This window comes from Micropterus salmoides, unplaced genomic scaffold (genome assembly GCF_014851395.1).
Source record: "Micropterus salmoides isolate LMB-PRFRI ecotype aquatic unplaced genomic scaffold, ASM1485139v1 Ms_hic_scaffold_22, whole genome shotgun sequence".
Classification (NCBI taxonomy): domain Eukaryota; kingdom Metazoa; phylum Chordata; class Actinopteri; order Centrarchiformes; family Centrarchidae; genus Micropterus; species Micropterus salmoides.
This window is the reverse complement of record NW_024041373.1, coordinates 15,919,730-15,942,252: the sequence shown is the minus strand read 5'-3', so window position 1 is coordinate 15,942,252 and position 22,523 is coordinate 15,919,730. Positions and strand designations below refer to the sequence as shown.

General features: G+C 40.1%; 2 protein-coding genes across 4 annotated transcripts in view; one reads left to right on the top strand and one right to left on the bottom strand.

Moving 5' to 3' along the window:
* Positions 1 to 277: 277 nt before the first annotated feature.
* On the bottom strand, positions 278 to 18,140 carry LOC119917461 (exportin-5). 2 transcript variants are annotated; one of them, XM_038737797.1, is made up of 33 exons: positions 17,925 to 18,140; positions 17,217 to 17,338; positions 17,053 to 17,125; positions 16,784 to 16,921; positions 15,771 to 15,953; positions 15,596 to 15,622; positions 15,296 to 15,481; positions 13,571 to 13,647; positions 13,433 to 13,477; positions 12,308 to 12,398; positions 12,094 to 12,177; positions 11,822 to 11,947; positions 11,645 to 11,735; positions 11,421 to 11,549; positions 11,024 to 11,139; positions 10,760 to 10,912; positions 10,312 to 10,353; positions 10,129 to 10,218; positions 9,808 to 10,007; positions 9,604 to 9,706; positions 8,977 to 9,158; positions 8,630 to 8,730; positions 8,438 to 8,534; positions 8,189 to 8,325; positions 7,472 to 7,569; positions 7,304 to 7,350; positions 6,832 to 6,941; positions 5,149 to 5,208; positions 4,950 to 5,044; positions 4,731 to 4,838; positions 3,241 to 3,378; positions 2,733 to 2,897; positions 278 to 2,467 (listed from the first exon to the last, which is right to left on the bottom strand). In XM_038737797.1, exons 1-33 carry the CDS (start codon positions 18,024 to 18,026, stop codon positions 2,321 to 2,323), a joined length of 3,663 nt encoding a protein of 1,220 aa, XP_038593725.1. In that variant the 5' UTR covers positions 18,027 to 18,140; the 3' UTR covers positions 278 to 2,320. The 2 variants fall into 2 exon arrangements, with proteins under 2 accessions (XP_038593725.1, XP_038593724.1); XM_038737796.1 differs by having other exon boundaries at positions 10,760 to 10,915; positions 17,925 to 18,139.
* A 1,800-nt stretch (positions 18,141 to 19,940) lies between these two features.
* tp53bp2a (tumor protein p53 binding protein, 2a) overlaps positions 19,941 to 22,523 on the top strand; it is a 35,418-nt gene continuing 32,835 nt past the window's right edge. For both annotated transcript variants that reach the window (XM_038737058.1, XM_038737057.1), the window contains exons 1-2: positions 19,941 to 20,030; positions 20,314 to 20,472. In XM_038737058.1, coding sequence (XP_038592986.1) covers positions 20,446 to 20,472 — 27 coding nt within the window. In that variant the 5' untranslated portion in view covers positions 19,941 to 20,030; positions 20,314 to 20,445. The remainder of the gene's footprint in view (positions 20,031 to 20,313; positions 20,473 to 22,523) is intronic.

Here is a 22,523-nt window from a genome sequence, read left to right as displayed (position 1 = left end):
CTAGGAAAGTAACAGGCTTATGTCTGAAATATGTACTTTACAGTTTAAATTATTTTGAAATACTGTATTCCATTTATAAGACTGACAGGTCCGCAGATCTGTCAGTATCTTTATACACATTTTTATTTAGGACCGAAGATTTATATAAAAAGGAGGAACAACCTGAAAACTCTCAAGTCCTTAGACTGAATTTATAATTTCAGTCACAATATAGAGTATACCAGAATAAAATGGTTGCAGGAGGAAAACAAAAAATAGGCATATGCATTTCTGAAGGTAAAATTGATTCAATAGAATTTATTTTCCTCATCGTAGCTTAGTAGTTTTTTCTTTTAGGATTTTATTTCACCCAAATTTACATTTATGTCCCCATGTGGGTCATTTTGCAAGACAATAAAAAAAAACAAAAAAAAAAACACTATGTCCATAACCAATTAACATTTAAACTACATTTGTCTTTATTATAAATAGAAAAATCAATATTCATTTTAGGCACATTGAAATTAAGATTTTATTTATTTATTTTTTTAAATTTAAAAACTAAATATAAACCACACTACACTTTTAAAAAGGTCTATTTTCTCCTTTATACAGAACATTTTAGTGTTGAACAAGCATTTTTCAAAAATGGCCACATGTGAACAAACAAGTTTCATAAATGTTCCTATTCCCGGGCAAGTATGACGTGAAGCTGTCTTCAGTAAAACAGCATGTGAAATACAGACCAGTCTGTATGCATTTAAAAAGGGCTCCCTCCAAGCCACAACCATTTATTTTGGTCTGAATCTACACACCACAGTTTAAAAAAAAAAAAGAAGAAAAAAAATCACCCTTTACTATGATAGCTCCATAAGAGCAAAATACATCCAACTACTTATGCTTAAAGACAATCCCTTGGACAATGAAGGAATGTAGTGCTGGTTCATCTTTTTCTCGTGGCTGGAAAATACCAGTACAAACACAAACAAAGAACACGTGAAAAACAGAATATCACCACCAACTGAACAGCTAGAAAACAACAGAAAGACTTGGATTAAGCTACACATTAGTTTTTGAGTCCACTTTTAAATAATCTTTACTAAACTTATGTTATTAGGTTTTCCTTCTGAGACACAATTGTCTGTTCACGTTTGTCGGACAAGTCAACCGTGAGTGTTTTGGCACAAAATGCGGCTGTTGTATGATCTGTGCTCTGCATTAAATTAGCAATTCAAAACAGTACTTGGGACATGTGTGTTGTGTTGATATGAAGATCTGGCAAAATGTAAACCATCATTGCCATAACCGCCTGCCATGTAATATCTGCAAAATAGAAAACTGTTGTTCATATATCAATCTAAAATAACAATTTATGAAAACACAATCTAGCTGCTTTGTTTTTCTTCTTCGGGTAAGTTTTCATAAAGTATCTTCACCCCATCATAGGGAACGTCGCACCTGAGGTACCTTTAGCACATCCTTCAGAATCAAAAACTGCATTCAAGCGTGTCCAGTCAAAAGAAATGACGGCAAATAGATAGACAGAGTAATGTGTAACATTTTGTTCGTCCTTTTGTTTTGAACCAGAATATAAAAAGCCTCTACAGCAGCATGGCCACACAACATATCTGCTAACCTCTGAAATGAACAGAAACATTATAAATGAGTATTAAAAAAAAAAAAAAAAGGTCTCCACCTCTCCACAAACGACACACACATAACTCCTTCCTAACAGGCTACTCCTGTGGCTATTGGCTATACAGGTTTTGCTTGTTTGGATATCATTAGATGCCAATTTCTATGCTGAATATCAAACCACAGCTGAGCTCTCAGTTTGATTATCTAGTTCTATAAATCTATGACATGCTTAGTGTCCATGAGGCCGGGCAAAGGGCATTTATTGCCCCTTAAAATAAAAAAATAAAAAAGGCCAAAAGTAAAATGAGAGACTGTGAAACATTCTGCTGCAGAGCAATCATTAATAGTCTGCTTAACACAGTTTTACATAGTAACAGATTATTCTTTAATCTGAAATATTTCCATAGCTCATATACCTCCTTTATTGGTATGCACAAGGGAATGGAGAAGAAGTGTGCAATGGGAATAAAGGGGATCTACTGTATGATACTTGCCTGTACATATGACAAGTGGAAAGAGTGTGAGTGGTGCTGTGGCACAATGAGGGTTGAAATAAAAGATGACCTATTGAAAAACGGAGTGTTGACAGATGTGTTAGGTAGCGCCACACTGCCCCAGCTGGAAGATTGTTAGTGCAACCCTGGTTTGTACACATAACTCCGTCTTCAGTCAGTATGAAGTCCATTAGAACCGCCATGTGTTCCTACAGGGCATTATTCTCCGGGGAGAAGAGAGCTGCCAGGCCCAATGCTTCGCTGTTCTGTAAATCCTTGTCTGGCTTCGGCTTTTTAAAGAGCGAAGGAAGATTCCGGATATGAACCTCCTTCCTGAACTGCTGGCACAGAGCTTTCTGTTGGCAGGGGACAGAGAGGGGAGAGGTTAAACAGAGCTATCTGAGATCTACCAGAAAGAATTTCATTAGATTGTATAGCCCTGTTGAGCCGCTGCACCTTTTTTTTGCTGCTGAGCACAGAAGATTTACAACACAGCCAGAATCACACTGCTGAGTAATGACTTGTACTATTAGGCCAGTGTCTCTGGTCACTTCTAATGAGCTGCCTACAGTGAGATAAAATAGAGAAGCACTGCTCTCTAGGGGCTAAAGGAGGCATTACCCCAACAGTTCCTGCAATGAGCTTCTTGAACTGGTCTTTCCTCTTCTTGTCTCCAGCCTTCTGGGCATTGGGGTCCATGAGCCTGTGATCGTACTGGTCCAGAGCCTCCACACTGATGTTTGGGATCTGGGTCATCACTGCTCCCAGCTCCATGTAGCGAGGCCGCTAAAATACATGGACAAACACATGTAAGGAGACACGAGCAAGGAGATTGAGATGCATTCAGAAATTTACCTGAAAGTGAAAAAGATTTAAAATTTGGGATTATATATAATATTTTTTAGAAACTCAAAATCTCCATATGTGGCGAAAACGCATGCAATTTAAATAATAATAATAATAAAGTAAATAGTAGTAATAATGGTAAATAATGTGCATATTAATCGATAATGAAAATAATCGTTCGTTGCAACCCTAGGTGACTTCTGTAACTCTTAGCGGACAAATGGACCAAACAAAGGCAGAGATAAAGAGCAGATATAGCAGAGATTATTGCAATTAGCCTCACCAGGTTTTCATAGATATGCATGGCCAGCTGAGAGAGGGTCGAGTTGCAGACTTCATGCTGCCCATGAACCTGAAGGCCCCTAAGAACACTGGTATAAAACCACGTGACTGCCTCGGGAAGCAGGTTACCTCCTATGACCTGAAGAGAGAGAGTGGATGTGGGAAGAAAACTTTAGAAATATGTAGACATTTTGTTACAGCCACCTTTCAAGTCAGTTTGTGTCAACTGAAACATTGAATTAATTTAAAAAGCTTGACACCGCAAAACAGTGCATTAAAAAGTGATGCAAATACATTTGTCGTCAGAAAGGAGTGAAAATACATGAGATGATCGGGTTTTTAAAATTGTTGAAATTCTCTCTACATCCCAACAGCAATCAATAATTCAAATGTTCTGACGCAAAAAAGAAAAATAAGGCATCTGTGGCTGTCGCAGGGCTGTAATAAGCACAGCCAATAATTTCATTGGGTTCAAATGAAATGACTGTCTGGTCTAACTGCCTGTCTACCTACCTGTGCGCACAAACGGAACATGAAAACGTGTTTTTGGAGGAGTGACTTTGGAGGGACGCATGAAGCGCGACGCATGGGGTGGAATTTCTTTCAGTTTGATACTTACAAAATCCCGCTGTCTTGCTAGTTTCTCTGACGTTGCTTACCCAAGCTGGGTGGTCACAAATATCTCCATTAAGTGCATTACTCACTCATTACTTCATGAACTTCCAAGATTCTTTCAGCCATCCAAATGCTCCAATTAAATTCTCATTCAGCATCCCCAAAAGTCTGTAGATACTTAACAGTCTGGTAATTGTATAACATTTAATTGTCAACAAACCCCATCAAAATATCCAACCATAACAATGAATTGTTCCCACTAACAAGTTTATCCAAAGCCCGAAGTAACTTATTCCTCTGTGCCTTAGACTTCTATTGTAAACTATTTGAACCACATAAAAGAGCCACACTTTTGCACTGGATATGTGAATGTAAATGCTCTGTATTTTTATAGCGCCTTTCTAGTCTTTGTGACCACTCAAAGCGCTTTTACGCTCACATTCACACACTGAGCCTAAGCGCTCAAACAGAAACTAACATTCACACACCAGTGGAATAGCCACCAGGGGCAATTCCCAAAGACACTTTGACATGCAGCCTGGAGGAGCCGGGGATTGAACCACCAGTCTTCCAATTAATGGGCAACCTCCTGGGCCACAGCCGCTATTGTTCCTTCATTGGTACTGTAGTTTATTTTGAGTAGACCCCTCGTACATGTCCTGCACCTGTACCAAATCTGAGACTGAAAAGAAATGCACTGTTTACTCTTGTTTAAGCAACATTTGCTAATTCAGAAAGTCTTGAGACCGACTAACATACTGTTGGTTTTGTGTTTCAAGGGACTTGTGCACAATAACCAGCCTTCTTTTAAAAGTGTGACAAGAAAGGATGAAAAAAAATTCATATATTAAACATTTGTTGCTTTAAGTGTGCTACCTGTCGCAGGAGGGTCCAGCAGACCATGGAAGCAGTGCGGTGACAGTTAGTGGTGTCCTTCCAGGACAGGGAGGTGAAAGAGAGGGTCAATAAGGTCATGTAGATGTTCTGGGAAAAGAAAAAGAGACATTGAGTTCATATTCAGCATTTAATGTGAATTGTCTTTTAGGTGTGACTATACGGCCCTCTGAATGTTATGTGATGCGTTTCAGGACTGACCTCATGTTTCATCAGGCATTTTCCCAGCTCAGTCAGCTCGTCTGTGGGCTGACTGGGAGACGCTGTCTGCACTGAATCCATCATCATGTCTTCCTCTACCAGAGCAAATTTCAACAAACAAAACAATGAGACGCTTATCAGAGTAAAAACAAAACAGAATCAACTCGATTCCTTTTTTTTTCCTTTTTTTTACTCTCACCATCTATTTCCTCTTTATTTGCTGCTGGCTCAGGCACTTTTCTGGAAATACAGCTCACAGCTAGAAAAGAAGGGAGAAGGAGTATTACAGCCTTACAATAACTCAACTCCCCAGTTTACCCTCAGACTAAGAGAAAAAGCTGATCAGGCAGTTGTGTGTTGTATCCTCAACACCTCATATTTTTTCATCCATCCATCCATCAAAAAAAAAATTCACCCCCACAGTCCAATGTCTTTGCTATTTTAGCTGGGAGTGAACACAGTCTAGGTAAATGATTTTAAACTTGACCAAAAGCAACAATTCTTTAGCTGTTTACCAAGACAGCAAGTGGACGATAATGTGAATTAGGCCACAAGCATGAAGAAGCACATTTTACCAGTTGGTGAGGACACAACAGCCTGTTTGTGACCTGTGTACTGCTGATGTCACACACTGAATATGGAAGCAGCACCAAGCAAATGATATTGAATGCACTGCAGCTGTGCAATCGCCAGCAACAAGGCAAGTTTATTTGTATAGCACATTTCAACAACAAGGTCATTCAAAGTGCTTTACATAGGGAAATTGAAAAAATACACATTAAAATATAATAAAAGTTACAGTGCAGTGTACAATCAGGGTTAAAAGAGTTAAATGGAAAATAAAAACATGCTGAGGGGTTGAGCAAATAATTGAGTTACAATTATTTTGAAAAGAGAATAAACAGAGAAGTACACTTAATCTACTCTCTCTAGCTAGTCTGTACTCGGGTCCATAGCAATCTTTGGGTCCAGTGAAACTCCAAAAACCCTCGGACACTACAGAGAAACCAGGACATGTCTGTCCGCAGGCCACTTTGATCCAGTCATACTCTAGACCCACTTGCACGTTTACAGGTGGACAGAGGTTCCTGCAAATCACTCAGACCACTTCCTGTAAGTTATCAATCTACTAGTTAAAGAAAAATCTTAAATATTTAATTAAAAGCAATGGTAAAAAGAAAAGTCTTCAGTCTTGCAGCGGTACAAGTTCAACAATTAGGTGAACCTCCCCCAACCCTCCCCCAATGACAAACACAGGCAAGAGGTTGTTAGTCACCCAGGACAAATCCTTTTGGAGGGAACACAGTCATATCAATATGTAGATTCTCAGCTCTATCTAGGAATTATGGCTGATATTTGCAGAGACACAACCTCACTGCAGGACTAAAGTATTAGCCATATTAAGGAATGAGTCCTGAGCTTCACTTTATGCTTTGCTTTACAGTGAGTTTAGACAGGGCCATTATATTACTATCATAAAACAACCGTAACATCAATGTAATAAAAATAACTCACTTTAGCGTTAAGTATTTTATTTATAAATCAATACGTATGCCAACAAATGCAAAGCAGCTGGGGAAAAAAAAAAAAAAAAAAGAGGAAAAAAGAAAAAGGACTACTCAATGCAATAGAAGTCAACACACTCACTGTCAAACCTTTAATTTCAGTTTAGTTCAAAATGATCTGTTTATAGCAACACATGGGATGATCATTTTCAGGTAACAAATTATCTTTCAATCCAGTGTGCATTTATTTGTTTACCACACCTGTATATGGTTTTCAGAATCTCTCACACACACTTTTATTTCTTTGTAACAACAACAGTTTGCTATACTTGTATAGAAGCATAAATGGGGCAGTTACTAGAGTTACTGAAACTTACTGAGTAGATCCAGCACCTCTCTGGTGAGCAGGCGTGCCAGCTGCTCCTCCAACATCTCCTGCGTCACCTGGCTGTCCTGACACACCACCTGCTCCTCCTCCTCCTCGCCACTGAAAACATAACAAACAGGTTACCACTAAGTCCACAAATCCGATTTGTAGCTTAGACACGGTGATAACCAAAGAATTAAACACACAGTATATACACAATAGAGACTTTAGAGTGATGTGAGATGAGCTCTTAAGCTCTTAAACAGCATAAAGACTCAAAAGGAACAGTGTTGAATAGATCTTTTCTTTTTACAATATGTGTGGTTTTAATGTTTCATTTAAGTGGTCATAAGTGTTAAATTCATGTTATACAACAGCCTCCATTGTGAGTCAATCACAGCCATCCCGACTGAGGACTTAAAAAAATGGATATAATTTCTAGCCTACATACATACAGACACAAACACTATCCCACAACTTACTTGACAGAGGTCCTCTGGTTGATGACCTGCCATTTCACGTTGAGTCTCTGTAGTATGAAACGGAAATAAGGCCGTGAGATTTGGCAACAAAAACAACTGTGACTGAGGGAATAAAGTGCATTTAATAGTGATATTAATGATAAAAAAGGGATGTGTGGAGATCCTGACCTGCAGCATGTAGGCAAACAGAGGGCCCAGCAGGGGGCAAAGTAGACTGTCGTAGTACTCCTGAGGACATGATAGTACCAACAGCCTCAGAAACACCCGTAACCGCTTGTTAAGGAAATTCCATGTTAACCATGTCAAAGTTTTTGGGCACGTGACATGCACGGTGACCTGGAGGGCAAAACAACAGACCAAGATAGCGGCTCACACCGGACTCCCTCATATAAATTTTATTTGGAACACCTCTCAACTCAAGAAAAAAGGTAGATATGGACAAACTCCAAGTGTTGGGCACTTGCAATCCATATACAGCAACCGTGGCCCCATTTCAGCAGTTAAAAACCACCAGGTCCCTGCCAGCGCTTGACTGTGGTAATGTTTATATTTACCTTGTTATGAATGCCTCACCTAACACAGCTCAGGCTTCTCTTCTCAATTAGTGCATCCGAAAGCACAACAACCATCCAGTATTTTGGTTACGCAAACGTAACAAACTCAAAGCAACAGTGTATCACTTGCTTCCTGGTTGGCGGGCAGCGTTTTCCTTCTTGGAATGTGAAGTCACGTGAAAACTATGAATAGCTTAGCATTATTCATGTACATTATTCGTGTAGCATCAATCTAAATGAGTCTGGGAAAAACATCTTTGTCACCAAACCACTAAGTATGGCAATGGAAAACTCTGGTAAATCAAATGAAGCAAAAAGAGAATAAGGATATGAATCATAGGGCGAAGTCTGTGGTCAGGCACATGGTCGAGGGAGACAAAAGCAGAGCCAGTTATTTCTTCCGCCAGCCGCTCAATGGTGTAGAACTCCTGCTGCAGGGACAGACCTGCATTCCCCAGGACATGGAAACTACAGGAGGTAGACAGAGCAGAAGAGGTGATGTACTTTAACCCGCAACAACATGTGAGGTAAAAAACACAGATAAAAGTTTGGGGACAAACTGCTATGACTTAATTCTTACCAGTTGTCATACAATGTGGTGAAAAACCCCTGCATGCGCTCCAGGTTGGTTCTATACACAGGAGAGTCGTAAATATCCAGAAGATGCTGAGAGAGACCTGGAGAGAGCACATATTCAGAAAGTTTAACCAGAATCTTTTCAGATGATGGCTCACGATTGGGCAAACAGCAAGTGCGGAAAAGCTGCTCTTACCAAGAACCACATTCTTCTCTGCATCCATCACCTCGTGGGCCCTGGAGAAGGTCTCACTCAGACGAGCCATGTTCTCTGGCGTGAACAGACTGTTTTGAGTCCTGTGGTGAGGAGTGAAGAAAAGAGACAGGTCACAGGTCAGCATGGTGGCAGGAATTATTATTAAGACATGGGCATGTCCTGCCATGCCCATGTCATGTGTAAATGACCCGATATGGGGATATTATGATCATCAGTTTTTTTTGTTAGCCAAAATTAGTTTCCCCACGTAGGAAACATGACTGAACACAAGTTTTTGGTGCAAAAAGAATAAAAGGATGGTACAGCGTCAACATAAAGAATAATACCTGATTAGGGACAGCAAGTTGGGCAGCAAGACCAGAAACTGGGCGGTGCAGGGGTTTCTGTAGATGGGAGCTCCAGCGGGGGTGTACCCGACCACAAAGCTACCAGCCTTGGCTTCCTCCAGGTCTGCAGGCCAGCGTGCCCGCTTCACCACCCCGAGCATGGCATACAAACAAAAACTCAACTATAAGAAGGCCAAAACAGAAGGGATAAACCAGTTAAATTCATGTTACACTGTTACAGCTGGCTACAAGAAATGTAGCCACGCTAGCAGCATGATTCTAGAGACAACAATGTCGCTTTGTTGGCCAGTCCACCACCATACCTCAACAACTATTAATGGATTGCCATGAAATTTTGTACATTTATTTCACATCTCATGTAATCATCAGGTCAAAATTCTAATTTGTCCATTGACATGACCATCAGTCTCTGCTGTAATTTCTACTAATAAACTCAATACAAAATCAAGCATTAAACCTAAATTAACAGTAAGTAAAGTAAGCAAGTCTACACTGAGGTCAAATTGTCTACAACCTTGCTAAAAACCCAGTGACAGAAATCCTCAGGACAGACTACTATCGTTATTAGAGTTTACATGCTAACTCAGTTTACACTTTTATACTTACCCTTCCCCTATTAAGACCTGCTGTGTCTGCATCTTTACTTTGCTCAGTGACCACCTGATCAGCACCAACAAAGGAGAGGAACACTACAGGGTTGGACAGCACACTGAAACACAAAAGAAAGAAGAGAGACCAGTCAAACATCTGTCATGTCATTAAAACACTGTCACGTACAATTTGATGGAAATAGAAAGAATTGAAACTCACTGCCTCATCTCCTCTGAGGTCCATTCTGCAACCACTGAAGCCATCAGTTCATCTAGAAAAGCCTTCTGCTTTGCAAAGTCTTTGAACTGGTTACTGATGAGCACCAGAGCTTCCATCAGCGAACATTTCTCCATGTGAGTCAGCGTGGGGTCGCCCGAGAACAGCTTCTTCACGTGATTGTAAAACATGTCGAAACAAGGCTGGGGAGGAAAATAAATCATGCAACAGTCACATACATTTACTCATGCCTTCATCAGCACATAAAATTCATCAAATGAAAGCAAGTATAATGCTATTTTACTTGGATACAAGGACATTTACCAGGATGAACTGTGGGTAATCCCGGCAAATTTTGATGATGGAAGAACAGGCGTGCCTCCTCACGCTCTTTACAGCCCGGGTCCGAGGTGCCTGAAGATACAAGTTAGAGAACGGTTGGTTTTTTGTCTTGGACATGAAGGATGAGGGAAAGTGCTGATGTTCAGTTCTGTGAAGGCAACTCACCTTGTTTTCCTGACCAAGATCAAATGTGATGGCATTAAACAGCTGTGGGGATAAAAGAATACTGTTAGGTCAGCGTTAATTACAAATACACTCTAGTTTTGTAACAGAATCAAAGCCTATTTAAAAATCTGTTGCTGAAACTGCAGGCGCAGCAACAGAAAACACGCAAAATTATGTGATGTGGGAAACGTTTTTGGAAAACTGACATTTGTAAAACACAACCTGCCAAACCAAAATTTAGGCAGAGGTAAAGTTGTTGCCAATCATTTCTCAGACACTGTTTTCTTAAGATTTGACCATAATTCAAACTTAATATCTTCCACAACTACACAAATGACCACATCCAACCTTAATTTATATAACCTGTATTTTCATATGTAGACATATACACAATAATCATATGTTTGGTAGATACACATAAGTAACATGTAGCAACCAATAAGCTGACCTTGTAGAGGACCTGTGGCAAGAAGTGCTGCCTTCGTATGGCAAATGGGAAGAGGGCAGAGACGTTGGTGAGCACACAGGACAAGATGAGCGGGTCTTTGGTATCGTAGTTCAGCACAGCCTGCAGCAGTTCCATGCTCTGATCTATGGGCAACTTCTACACAGTAAGAGGCAGAAGGAGGGGGCAAACCTTCACATCATTATAATCAACATTATATTTTCCCTCACACGGTTTTGTTCAGTTACATGAAGTTGTTCCTGTTACCTCCTCCTCCAGATTTTTGAAGATCTGTGCGACCATACACTCCATGAAGACGGTCATTGCGTCCCACTGGACCACTGATGGAGACAGGAGGGAGCATAGGCCCTCAGCAGTCTTAGCTAGTTAGGTGCAAAAGAGAGAAGTCAAGTTAATTTGCTGCATATACAAACTGATAACCACTGATGGATTTTTTTCACGTATTCGAACTTTACAAAAATCTAAAAATCTTTCTAATTAGTTTCATATTGCTGCATATTTTACATGTTAAATGAACCAAATTCTCCACAAATGTACAGAAAAACCATCCATAGCAAAGAACCAAAACACACCTAGAAAAGCAGTTATCTATCTCCCCCTCTCCGATGCTGTGTAAATGTGTCAAGAATGAACAAACACTTACATGTGGTATCACCAGTATCAATAGGGCTGACGATTTGATACTGTAACCATTCTGCTGCTATCTGGAAAGCCTCCAGAGGAACAATGCGACATGCATTCCTCACCACCTCTCCCTGCTGCGCTCGAAAAGCTGTTAAGCATGAAAATACACCATGAAAAACATCAAGGGATAAAATAAAAGAGAACTGATCTTAGGTGAAGTAAAGCTGGATCCATGACGCTTACAATTAAAGAACGAATTAAAATCCTCGTCACTGTCAAAGTCCACGCGGGAGTACTCGCAACTTGGGTTATCGCCTCTAGATGGAAATCCAGTCTGCAGGGAAAGACACAAACCTTTATTAACACCTTTATTGGCTTCTATTTACCCTAAGAATGGTTGAACTGACATCACTGCCTCACCTTGACTAGGTTGGTCATAGACGCTCTGAGGAATTTGATGGCCATCTCCACAACAACCGCGTCCTTCGACAGAGTCTCATGTCTGAACAAAGCTCCCCAAGACATCAGAGTGGATGACTTTAAAAACTGCAGGACAAAAATAAAATGTATAATACTCACAAGAGAGCTCAAACACAGGTGAAGGATTCATATTCTACTGATTCAAATGCAGCCTTTAAGAAAGGGAATTTAGAGGTGAAAGATTCAAGTCCACCAAAGAATTCTCATCTCACCTGACTGGAATGTGTAGTGAAGGCTAAAAAGGCCTCCATGTACTTGCTGAGATTTGCAGGTACTTCCACTTCTACATCTGAACCCTGTGGAGAGAACATGATGTTCCCCACTGATCACTCATAACCAGAAAGTCTAAACAGCTAAAATATGCTTCTGTGATTTTACATGACGCGTGTTTGGACCAAGTTTGTGGCCAAATTAGGATAAACTCACCACTAATGAGCAGAGCTGGCCTCCCAGTGCACACAGGACCTGACACAGCCTCTTCAGAAAGATGTAACGCCGCTCCACCACCTCCACTGCTCTTAAAAAAAAAAAATAATAATAATAAAATAATAATAATAATAATAATAATAATAATAATAGGCCTATAGCTCTGCCAAGTATTTTATATATAAAGGTCTTGGGAGAGGACCTTACTGTTTAAGTTGGATCAGTTTGTCCTGGCCTTTGACAACCAGTTTGGTTTTAAACCTAAGCACAGATATGTTTGTTTTTGCTTTGAAGGAGTTTTTAGATTTGTATGACAGGCTAATTACACAATTTGTGTGTTTGATGCCTTTAAAGAAGAAGTGGAACAGGTTGTATGGTTGGTAACACCATCATCAACCACTTGTTTTATACAGATGATGATTCTTTGTCCATATAGTACTGGCCTTCAACAATTACTGAGGGTTTGCTCTCAATATGGCTCATATCTTGACATTAAATATAATGCAAAGAAGAGTAATATTGTGATTGTTAGGAGTAGGGAGGACAGGGAACGGTCATTTCCTGACTTCTCCATGTCTGGTACTGTCCTTAAAGTATATGATGAGGCTAAATATTTGGAATATTATAGAATAACTGATGACCGCTCTGATGATAGGGACATTTACAGACAGTGTCATGATGTATGCAAAACATAATATGTTGATTCGCAAATTTAGTATGTGCTCAGTATCTGTGAAGACTACTCTTTTTACAGTATAAAGTACCCCTATGTATACTCCACATTTGAGGCGATGCTACAGCAAGAGGAGTATGGAGAAAAACAATTATACAAATATAATGATGGTATGAGGCTGCTGCTTAACGTGCCACGATGGAGCACGCCAAATGTTTGTCAGTGCTGGCGTGCCCACCTGCGCTGCTGTGCAATTTCATGTACAGATGTAAGTGTAGGTTATCAGACTCAGCAAACAGTATAATTATTAAATTAGCGCTAGGTTCAGTCAGGTTCTTCTCTTGTATGTATATGACTGTGTCTGTTTTTCTTTTGTTAATTTTGTATGTTTGTTTTTTTGTATGTGTTTTAATGACGTGCTTTACAGTATGCAGTTGTGTCACATTACTTACTGTGATTCAGCTGATTTCTTACAAATTGCCAATCCATCTGCCGACCTGTAACGAGACAGACACAAACCATTCAATAACAGCCAAATGGTAGATTGAATCCTGTAAAGAGGGATGATGAAGAGATGCAGTTTTACTCACTGGGCCGCAGAAAGGATGTAATGGATGGCTACATCATCGAACAGCAGCATGAATGGCTTCCTATCCTCCAGCTTGCCCTGTGGCAAAATGACACAATTGATAACATGGTTTATCATTGTTCATTTAATGTAAATATCCACCAACAAAAAAAACAAAAACATTCTAGGTTGTAACTGAGCATGTTGTAGCAGGACTAATCTGATCTGTGGTCCTTCAAGTATTGTATTATTTAAGGGTGCTTTCACACCTGCCTCGTTTAGTTCGGTTGAATCGCACTAGAGTTCGTTTTCCCCCTTGGTGCGGTGTGAATGCAGCAATCGCCTTCGGGTGCGCACCAAAAGTGGACCAAACCAAGCGTACCTTCTCCTCCTTGAAGAGGTGGTCTCGGTATGCTTTGAAACGAACTCTGGTGCGGTTCGCTTGTGGTGTGAAAGCAAATGAACCAAACAGGATTTCATGATAGCAGAGATGTGATCTGAGCATTATTTCCAAAGCTAAACCACTAATAAATCCATCTGCTGACAGCGACATGTGTTCAGTGATCTTATAGTTCATCTGTATAAGCCGCTATGTTTATGAAAATCATTTAATAAGGTATAGCCTACTTGTCAGCGCGGGTATTTTTCCTGATTAATAGGTTAAAATCTGTTTAAAAAAAGAAGGAAAGTAGTATTCCGTTTACCCTGTGAAAATGTGTGACAGTGATACCACAGTATACTATAGGCGAATAATCCCCAAATTATTACTGTACATGTCCAGTTTTTATGTTATTATTCATAATAGGCTATGCGGTAAATTATTACTTCGTGAGCTCTTTGCGATACAGATCAGAAGTGTTAAACGTGCTGCACAAACTTCCGTCAGTCACCCGAGTTTGATTTCCACACGTGGGTTCTGATGATGCAGGATGACAATCGCCAAAACTGTCCAATCAACAAGTTACCTGTACGTCTGTGTAACGTCATGGTTGCTTCTCTGGTTCGTTTGTAAAACTCCACTGTGAACATGAACCGGACCAGAACTAAAATGCATATCATTTTTTTCACTTGGTCTGGACTAAATGAACTGAACTACAGGTGTGAAAGCACCCTTAATCTTTAGAAATCTGCATTTGGAACAGCACACAGTCATAGAGAGATGTGACGATTATCTGATTTTTTTGACAATATCAAAATCCGGTCTGGGAATATAAAGAATAGTACAGAGATTATAGCCACACTCACAAGAGTCAGACTCACAACTTATAACCATTTAAAGTATGATGTAGACATAGGACTATCTATATGATTTTCCAATTATGCAAGATCTCTCAGAGCTGTTGTTGCACACGTCATCGAAATGTGGGTACAATTACACAATGCATTCAAAAGTCAGTGCATGTATGTCGAAAACACTGAACAAAATTATAAACGCAACACTTTATTTTTGCCCCCATTCATCATGAGCTGAACTCAAAAGATCTTTGACTTTCTCTATGCACAAAAAAGGCCTATTTCTCTCAAATATTGTTCACAAATCTGTCAAAATCTGTGTCAGTGAGCACTTCTTCTTTCCATGACTTCCCAATAATGTACTGATAATGTATTAATATCTGGTTAGAAGATATCACACATTTGTAATTATCTTGCAAAAAAATAGGACTGAAAAAATAATCTATTTACAGCTATCGGGCAGGTATTACGGTTTAAACATGGTCTTTCAACATCTGTTTTCCCTGTGACTCACCTTCCGGCTTATAGCAATGAGCAGACACTCGGCTGCCTCCAGCTGCAGCTCTGGTTCACCCAGCAGCAAACACAACATCTCCAATAGATGACAGTTTCCGGAGGTTATGTGCACCAGAGACACCCAGTCTATGTAGCCTGCAAGTGTATTCAGCGTGGCCACAGCAACTCGACAGTGAGCTCTGGCCTGTGCTTGGAAAAATGGGCGAAATGGGGAAAAGTGAGGGATGGGAGTGTCAATGAAGTAATCAAGTTCATAAGAGGTTCACTTAAGAGCAGAGATGCGGAGATGTTTTCTCACCTGTAGTTCATGTCCGGGTGACCCTTTCTGGATTACCAAAAACACAAATCGGACAAATATTAGACATTTCACTGTTCAATTATTACTTACTAAATAATATGTCAAAGATGACATAGATCCATGATAGTACTGTGAAATTAATCATAATGCTACTTATTTGTACAAAATAACTGACCAGTTTACGGTAGTCTTCGACGTTAACTTGCAGAATGGCCATCATGAAGCTGAAGATGCTTTCCATATTTTGGGTGAGCGTCTGCTGGATATCTCTGCGCCGCTGGGTGGGCAACGTCTGGAAGGTAATCACATCCTCGGCCAGCCTCAACAGGATCAGCATCACCAGCTCAGTCTGTGCCTCCTATGTAGAATTAGTAGACTTTATTTCCCTTACGTTTGACTTTGCTAGTCCATAACAACAGGATTAAAAGGGTTGCATCTTTCGTAAAAGTTGCTCGAAAAGACCAACAATATAATTCGCAGTGATGAAATAATCAAGTGGAAAAGATGTTGTTTAGGTTCATAGTTTCCGAAAGAGGACAATTTCTACCAGTTGACCCCAATTAAAAAGAATATGACCAGTGTTTACTTACTACTTGAATCCATTTACCTTGCTTTTCCATTCAGTTCTCTTTTCCCCACACTCACATTCACACACCTACACCTTTGTTCTGCAACACACCGGCTTTCTCCGCCTCTTTCTGTCTCTCTCTCCCCATCAGCAGTATGTTTTATAAAGTTTTCGAAAAGACACAGAACCAGTCTTTTGGATTTTATAGTCTCCCGATTTGGTGTTCACAGCAGCAGGTGCGCCGCATGTGGAGGAGGCTTGTCAGTGAGGTAGCATGGTACCAAATGTCATCTGCGGTATGTTCACTGATGCTTTACCTGGTCTGTGCTTGTAAAATATCCACTATGTCCGCGTCTTGTAACATAATACTATATAACATCTCTCTCTGTGTTTCTCTGCAAAATGCTGAAATCAGTCACCAAATATACAGTACCTGGGCAGCTATTAATATACCTGGGCAGCACCCACAAGTATATTTGGGAAACACAAATGACTAATCTTCAACAGGACAAATTTGCATCTGAGCTATTACATAATCATATTCAAATAGCTTCCCAGCTCACAAAGGAAACAGCTGTAGGCAGTAACAAGCCATTTCTGCCACTATGTAAGTTACTCACCCCTTGGCTAGTGAGAGCCTCCATCTCTTTCAGCATATCTGGCCAATGTTGAGGCCATTCTCTCTTGATCATTTCCACTATGATTCGTGACAGAACATCTTTGATGTGGCTCTCCTCCTCCAGGATTGAATGAGTACCCTGATAAGACCCAAAGCAGGTGCCAGATAAGTGTCTATACAACTGTGACAGTAAGACAGTGTTTAAGCTTCAATTGAACCATGAGACAGATCATTATGTTGTTGTTAACAGCCTTTTACAATCACCCTTACATTTGATAACAGCTGCATGGCACACTCCTTCAACTGGACTTTCTCTTGTTGTTGCATGTTGTTCCATCGGAACCTGCAAGAATAACAAACCTTCTTTCAGATCTGCAGCTTTTACCATGTAGTCGTTTGTTATACTTGATTGATTATAGTTAAAGTACACTCACTTGATGATATGCTCCAGCATTTGCAACCCAAAGTGTCTCACTACAGCTGGCTGGGCTTTGTCGGCTAATTGCAGGCCACATGGGACACAGAAGGAGCTTGTCTCTTTAAACTCTTCACAAAACTGGTATGAAAATAAAGCTTGTTATATTACAGGCAACTAGATAAATGCTATTTTAAAAGGTTTGAAAATCATACTTAATTCATCTTAATATTACTGTGTACATGTAATGTGCCAAGAGGCTACAGGAACAGCTGCCTCAGCGACATTTCAATAAATACGTAAATAGCATACACAGCTAACCTACCAACTAGCCACTAAAAGCTGCAACGCTGCCATTAGCAACATAACGTTAGTTGACCTTGTTAACTCGAGCTCTGCATTTCATAACCCTCCGCAGTACGTTCAGTACTAAACCAGATGTTACCGTTTCTATGAATGAATGAACGTGGGGAGACAGAGGTGGTAATCGTGGCATAACGTTACCGGGGCTAGCTCGCAAGGCATCTTGCCATCATCATTGCAAACTTAGCTAACGTTAACTAACGGAATCGAACTGTGTGATCAATGCTGTTACTACTAGTGGTCCTACCGAGGTAATCTGACTTTTTAATCAGCTACGCAGAAACTTGATTGTACTTTCACAACACCTCAAATAAATGACAAGCTCTGCTAGCTAGCAGCTAGCTAGCAACCATAACGATGCTACCTTTAGGGCCTCCAGTCGGTAAATTTGGCTTGTTTCTGCATCCATCATCACATTCACAGCTTTGATGAGCTGATCACACATGGCAGCCACCTGGTCAGCCATGACTTCAGGTAGCGTCTGGCACACTGTTAAGGCAAAAGCGAGGAGCTCCCTTATGCAAAACACCTGCACTACAGTGAGCTGCGTACGCTCAGGGAGGTACCAACGTGCACAAAACGTGCTGCCTGTGTGTTTGAACCTTCGGCTCGCCGTAAAATAGGAATTCTGGGAGTTGTAGTCGAAGCGCCTTTTTTTAAAACAATCGCCTACGTGCAGAAAGAGAAATTCTTTTGTGAGTTAGGGGGGAAAAATGCGTGACGTCTGAGAACCTGTGGAGCCCGAAAGTGTCAGTCTTATTTCAACTGACATGCTGATATGATCAGATACATGATAAATGATTTAAATTAAACAATTATACAGTGTTTTTATTTAATCTTTTTTTTGTTGAAATTCAATTGAATTATAGATCGTTTAATTTCAAAATGGCTTTTGCAAAAGTTTTTATAGGCTACCATAATGGTATTTCTTCAAATTTCATAATGTCACTTTTCATGACAGTGGAGTCACTAGACTAGCACCCTCTTACCTTTCAGCTCATCAAAGCATTTAACAATTTTTGGTTTATATATCTATAACTTTATTTATTGTTGTGAGTATTTATTTAATATCTTCTCATTTATTTATTTTACACTGAATGTTTTACGGTTCCATAGAAGGATGTTTTTATTATCTCACTAGCAAGCTGTTGCAAGCAAGTGGATGGTCAGATGTATTCAGTCACCAAGAGATGTGTTGTAAACATTTAGGAGAATCCAGCTAGGTTTTTTGGCAAAGTAAATATCCTAAACGAAACTTTTAATGACTCAGATTTTGCATAGGCCTATCTCATTTTACAACTATATCAGTTTAAGTTATCCACAAGATAAGAACTATCAGATATCTTTAATTGAAATTAGCCCATGACTAGTCAAAATATCTTAAATCTTTATTAGTCATAGCCAGATTACAAAATGAATTGGTGTGCCTCTATTAACCTGTCCCTCCAACCCTCTGGGACCCAGGTTTGTATGTGGGAATTTGATTATACACAAATGAATTTAGGAATATGTAACATGCAAGCACTAAACTGAAATAATGAAATCTAAATGTAAGATTTCTGAAGACATGGCGTCAAGGAAATAGGAAATAAATAAGAACCACTGCAGAGAGCCTGCATGCACAAAATGAACAAAATGTGTACTTAGCCTTTAACATTTCAGATACAAAGGGATTAGAAATTGCTACTGTAGATTTGGATACTACATACAAAATCTACAAAACCCCATTCAAAAGTTATTTAATTATAAAAACATAATGAAATATAATTCAGTAATCTGTATCTTGTTTTTAGATTAAATAACTTTTTTGGACAATGCACATTTGTTTCTTCTATATTTAAATTGCATTGCTTGTTTTCTTATTGTGTATATAAACCTTTCTCAAAGCATTTTCAGTTGTTAGTTAACATTTCTTGTTGCATGCTCAGAACATTTTTAACAAATGCTTTAAAAAGTGATGGGGACAAAAGCAGCCATTTCAAAAAGAGGTGGGGACATGTCCCCAGCGTCCCCAGTGTAAATGACACCTATGTGATCCCCTGTGGGGGATCAATAAAGTCTTTTCTTATCTGCTTGCCAGAACTCCACCACCTCAACTTCAGCTTTCAACTTGTCAGATACGAGCAGAGTGAGACCTCTTACTTTTCTCCCATCCAACTCAGGTTGATTGATCTCTACTTTAAATTAGGTATAGGTAAAAATTTGCTGCTAATGATCCAGTTGTCCAACTAAATGATGTCGATCTGGAGTAGACTTTTGTGAAAATTAGGTTTTATTTTACAACGATTACAGTTACATGTTTCACCGGGACAAGTCTAGCCGGTGGGTGTGTTTTGTGTTCCAGGCGGGCGGAGCTTGAATTCCTAAGCGGAGTGAGTTTCCTCCCGATGCGTCATTCTGGGATAGGCTGCGAGCAGTCGAGCAACGCAGTCAGTCACGGGGTTTCGGCTGGTTACCTACGCGTTCTCCGGTAAGAAAAACCTAGAAAATATCAAATAATCCCTGAGTAAATGTTATAATTAGTTTAATCTATATCTTTCTCACAAAAAGTGACGGTTTGTGGCAGTGAAACGAGCATTTTCAAAGTTGTAAGCGGTGCTCACACAACTACAACGGAAACTTTTGTCGTGAAGGCCTTGTTATTTGATGCAACAGGTCCGCGACACGGGCTACCAATTAACATTAGTGTGTTTTATTTCTGGAAATGTTTGGTTGAGCTAATGAAATAACGATGTGCTGTGTTTTTAATGCAGAACGGGACCCCCAAGCAGGAGAAAGTAGCCTTGCCCATCGCCCAGGTTTAGGCTCTGGGATTAAAGTGGTCGCCAGTCCCACAGCTTTCGTCGAAACTGCCAGTGGGGATTCATGCTGTGTGTGTTAGCTAAATGCGGTACGAAGCTAAAATGATGCCGGTGAGTTTATGTTTTATTTACTTGGCTACAAGTTTCAAACGTAGTCCTATATCTTGATATTTATGTTTTTAAGCATGATATCACCGCGCCAACCCGGCAATGTTAAATTAACTGGACATTTAAATTGGCGTGGCAAGTTAATGCGGTTGCTAACGTTACTTTGTGGGAGCAAGGACTTCTGTTGTGCTGTTCAATAGCTGTGAGTGTGTGATCGGTGCATTTGGTTACAAGTTACGTCATTTATTTGCTTCCTGGGATATTATTCTGCATATACACGGTTGTCATCCATGTAAACGGACCTTGCGTTAAAATGCCATAGTTATATCTATAAATCTTGTTTGGGGACAGTTGACGTTTATCTGACAAAGTTGTCATTAACTGAACTGTTATTGTGAGTGTATATACACATCCATCCTGCTCAGAACACACAATAAGCAGAGGGCGCCTGGAGCCCTGCCATGCCATCATCACCACCACCACCACCATCATCAGAGGTCCATTGCTTTTGCTGCAGTGCAAGGCTCTGTGTCTCAGCAACTCCTGTGATGTGTGTAGAGAGGGCAGCCAACAGTGGTCTGCCTACACGTGCTCACTGTAAAGAAATGACCTTCCTTCCATCTATCCTTCCATCGTCAACCGCTTATCCTGCGTACAGGGTCACAAGGGGCTGGAGCCTATCCCAGCTGAAATTGGGCGCAAGGCGGGGTACACACTGGACAGGTCGCCAGTCCATCGCAGGGCCACACATAGACAAATAACCACTCACATCCACACCTAAGGACAATTTTTTGGAGACACCAATTAACCTAGTCAGCATGTCTTTGGATGGTGGGAGGAAGCCGGAGCACCCGGAATGAACCCACGCGGGCACGGGGAGAACATGCAAACTCCACACAGAAAGGCCGTGGCAACCGGGGTTTGAACCCACGACCTTCTTGCTGTCAGGCCACAGTGCTAACCACTGCAGCACCGCGCCACCCCAAAATAACCTTCCCAACAAATAAAAATAGAGGCACGTTTTTTTTAAATAATGCTGTTTTACTTCTGTGTTTTCTGGTAAAGGAACAAAGGTCAGATTAAGTTATGGCTGGATTGGTAACTATTATCTTTTAACCCACCTAGAATTCTTACATCTAGAGTTTATTTACATGAGAAAGCCATGGCTGCACCTAACAAATATTTTCATGATTAATCTGATGATTATTTTGTGTTGATTCATTATTATTATTTATTTTTTTAAAGTTAAAAGTGCGCGTTTGTCACGTGTTTGTATTTCTTGTTTTGTCAGACCAACATAAATACCATGTTATACATTTTGGCTTGGTAATTGACTTAAATGATTAATCTGTTGATCAGCTAATCGCTTCATAAATTGATTGTTTCAAAACTAGTACCATTTCAGGATGTTTCCTTTATAGACCAAAGGACAGTTGTGGCCAGAGCGTTAATACTGAAATATTCCGTGCTTTTGCCTCAGCTTCTCTAGTTAATTCTGGACCTTTTGTGTTTAGTGAACAAATATGTCAAGTTGCATGCTGTATCACAAAGTCACACAGTATTTACAACGATGTTAATGCTTGAAAAATAAAAAAAATCAAGTGCAATCCTCTGAGGAGCTATGCTCACATTCTGCTAATATTAACATTCTCTGCTCAGACCTGTGCTTCCTGTAAAACAGCTTGATCAGTGAATTTATCATCTTAGCTGTGGAGACGAGAGTCGTTTTTGGATGACTCCTGTCTGACCTCACTCTGCTACTGTCATTTGTTATCACCAACCTCTGTTCTTGCGGATGCCACTATAAATCGTCGGCCTTACATCTTCTCATGCAAGATCTATTTCTTTATAGGCCACATGAGACCTTGGTAATTGCCCAACTTCTGTCACCTGAGAATATATTTGTTTGTGTGTGAGTGTTTTGGTGTGTTTGAATGAGATACAGCTTCTGGTGTTCGCCTGATAAACACAAAATGGGCTCTTTATAGCCATGTCTGATGTGAGGTATTGTCTTAGAAATTACACCCATAGCTGATGCCCCTGCTTGGCCCTGC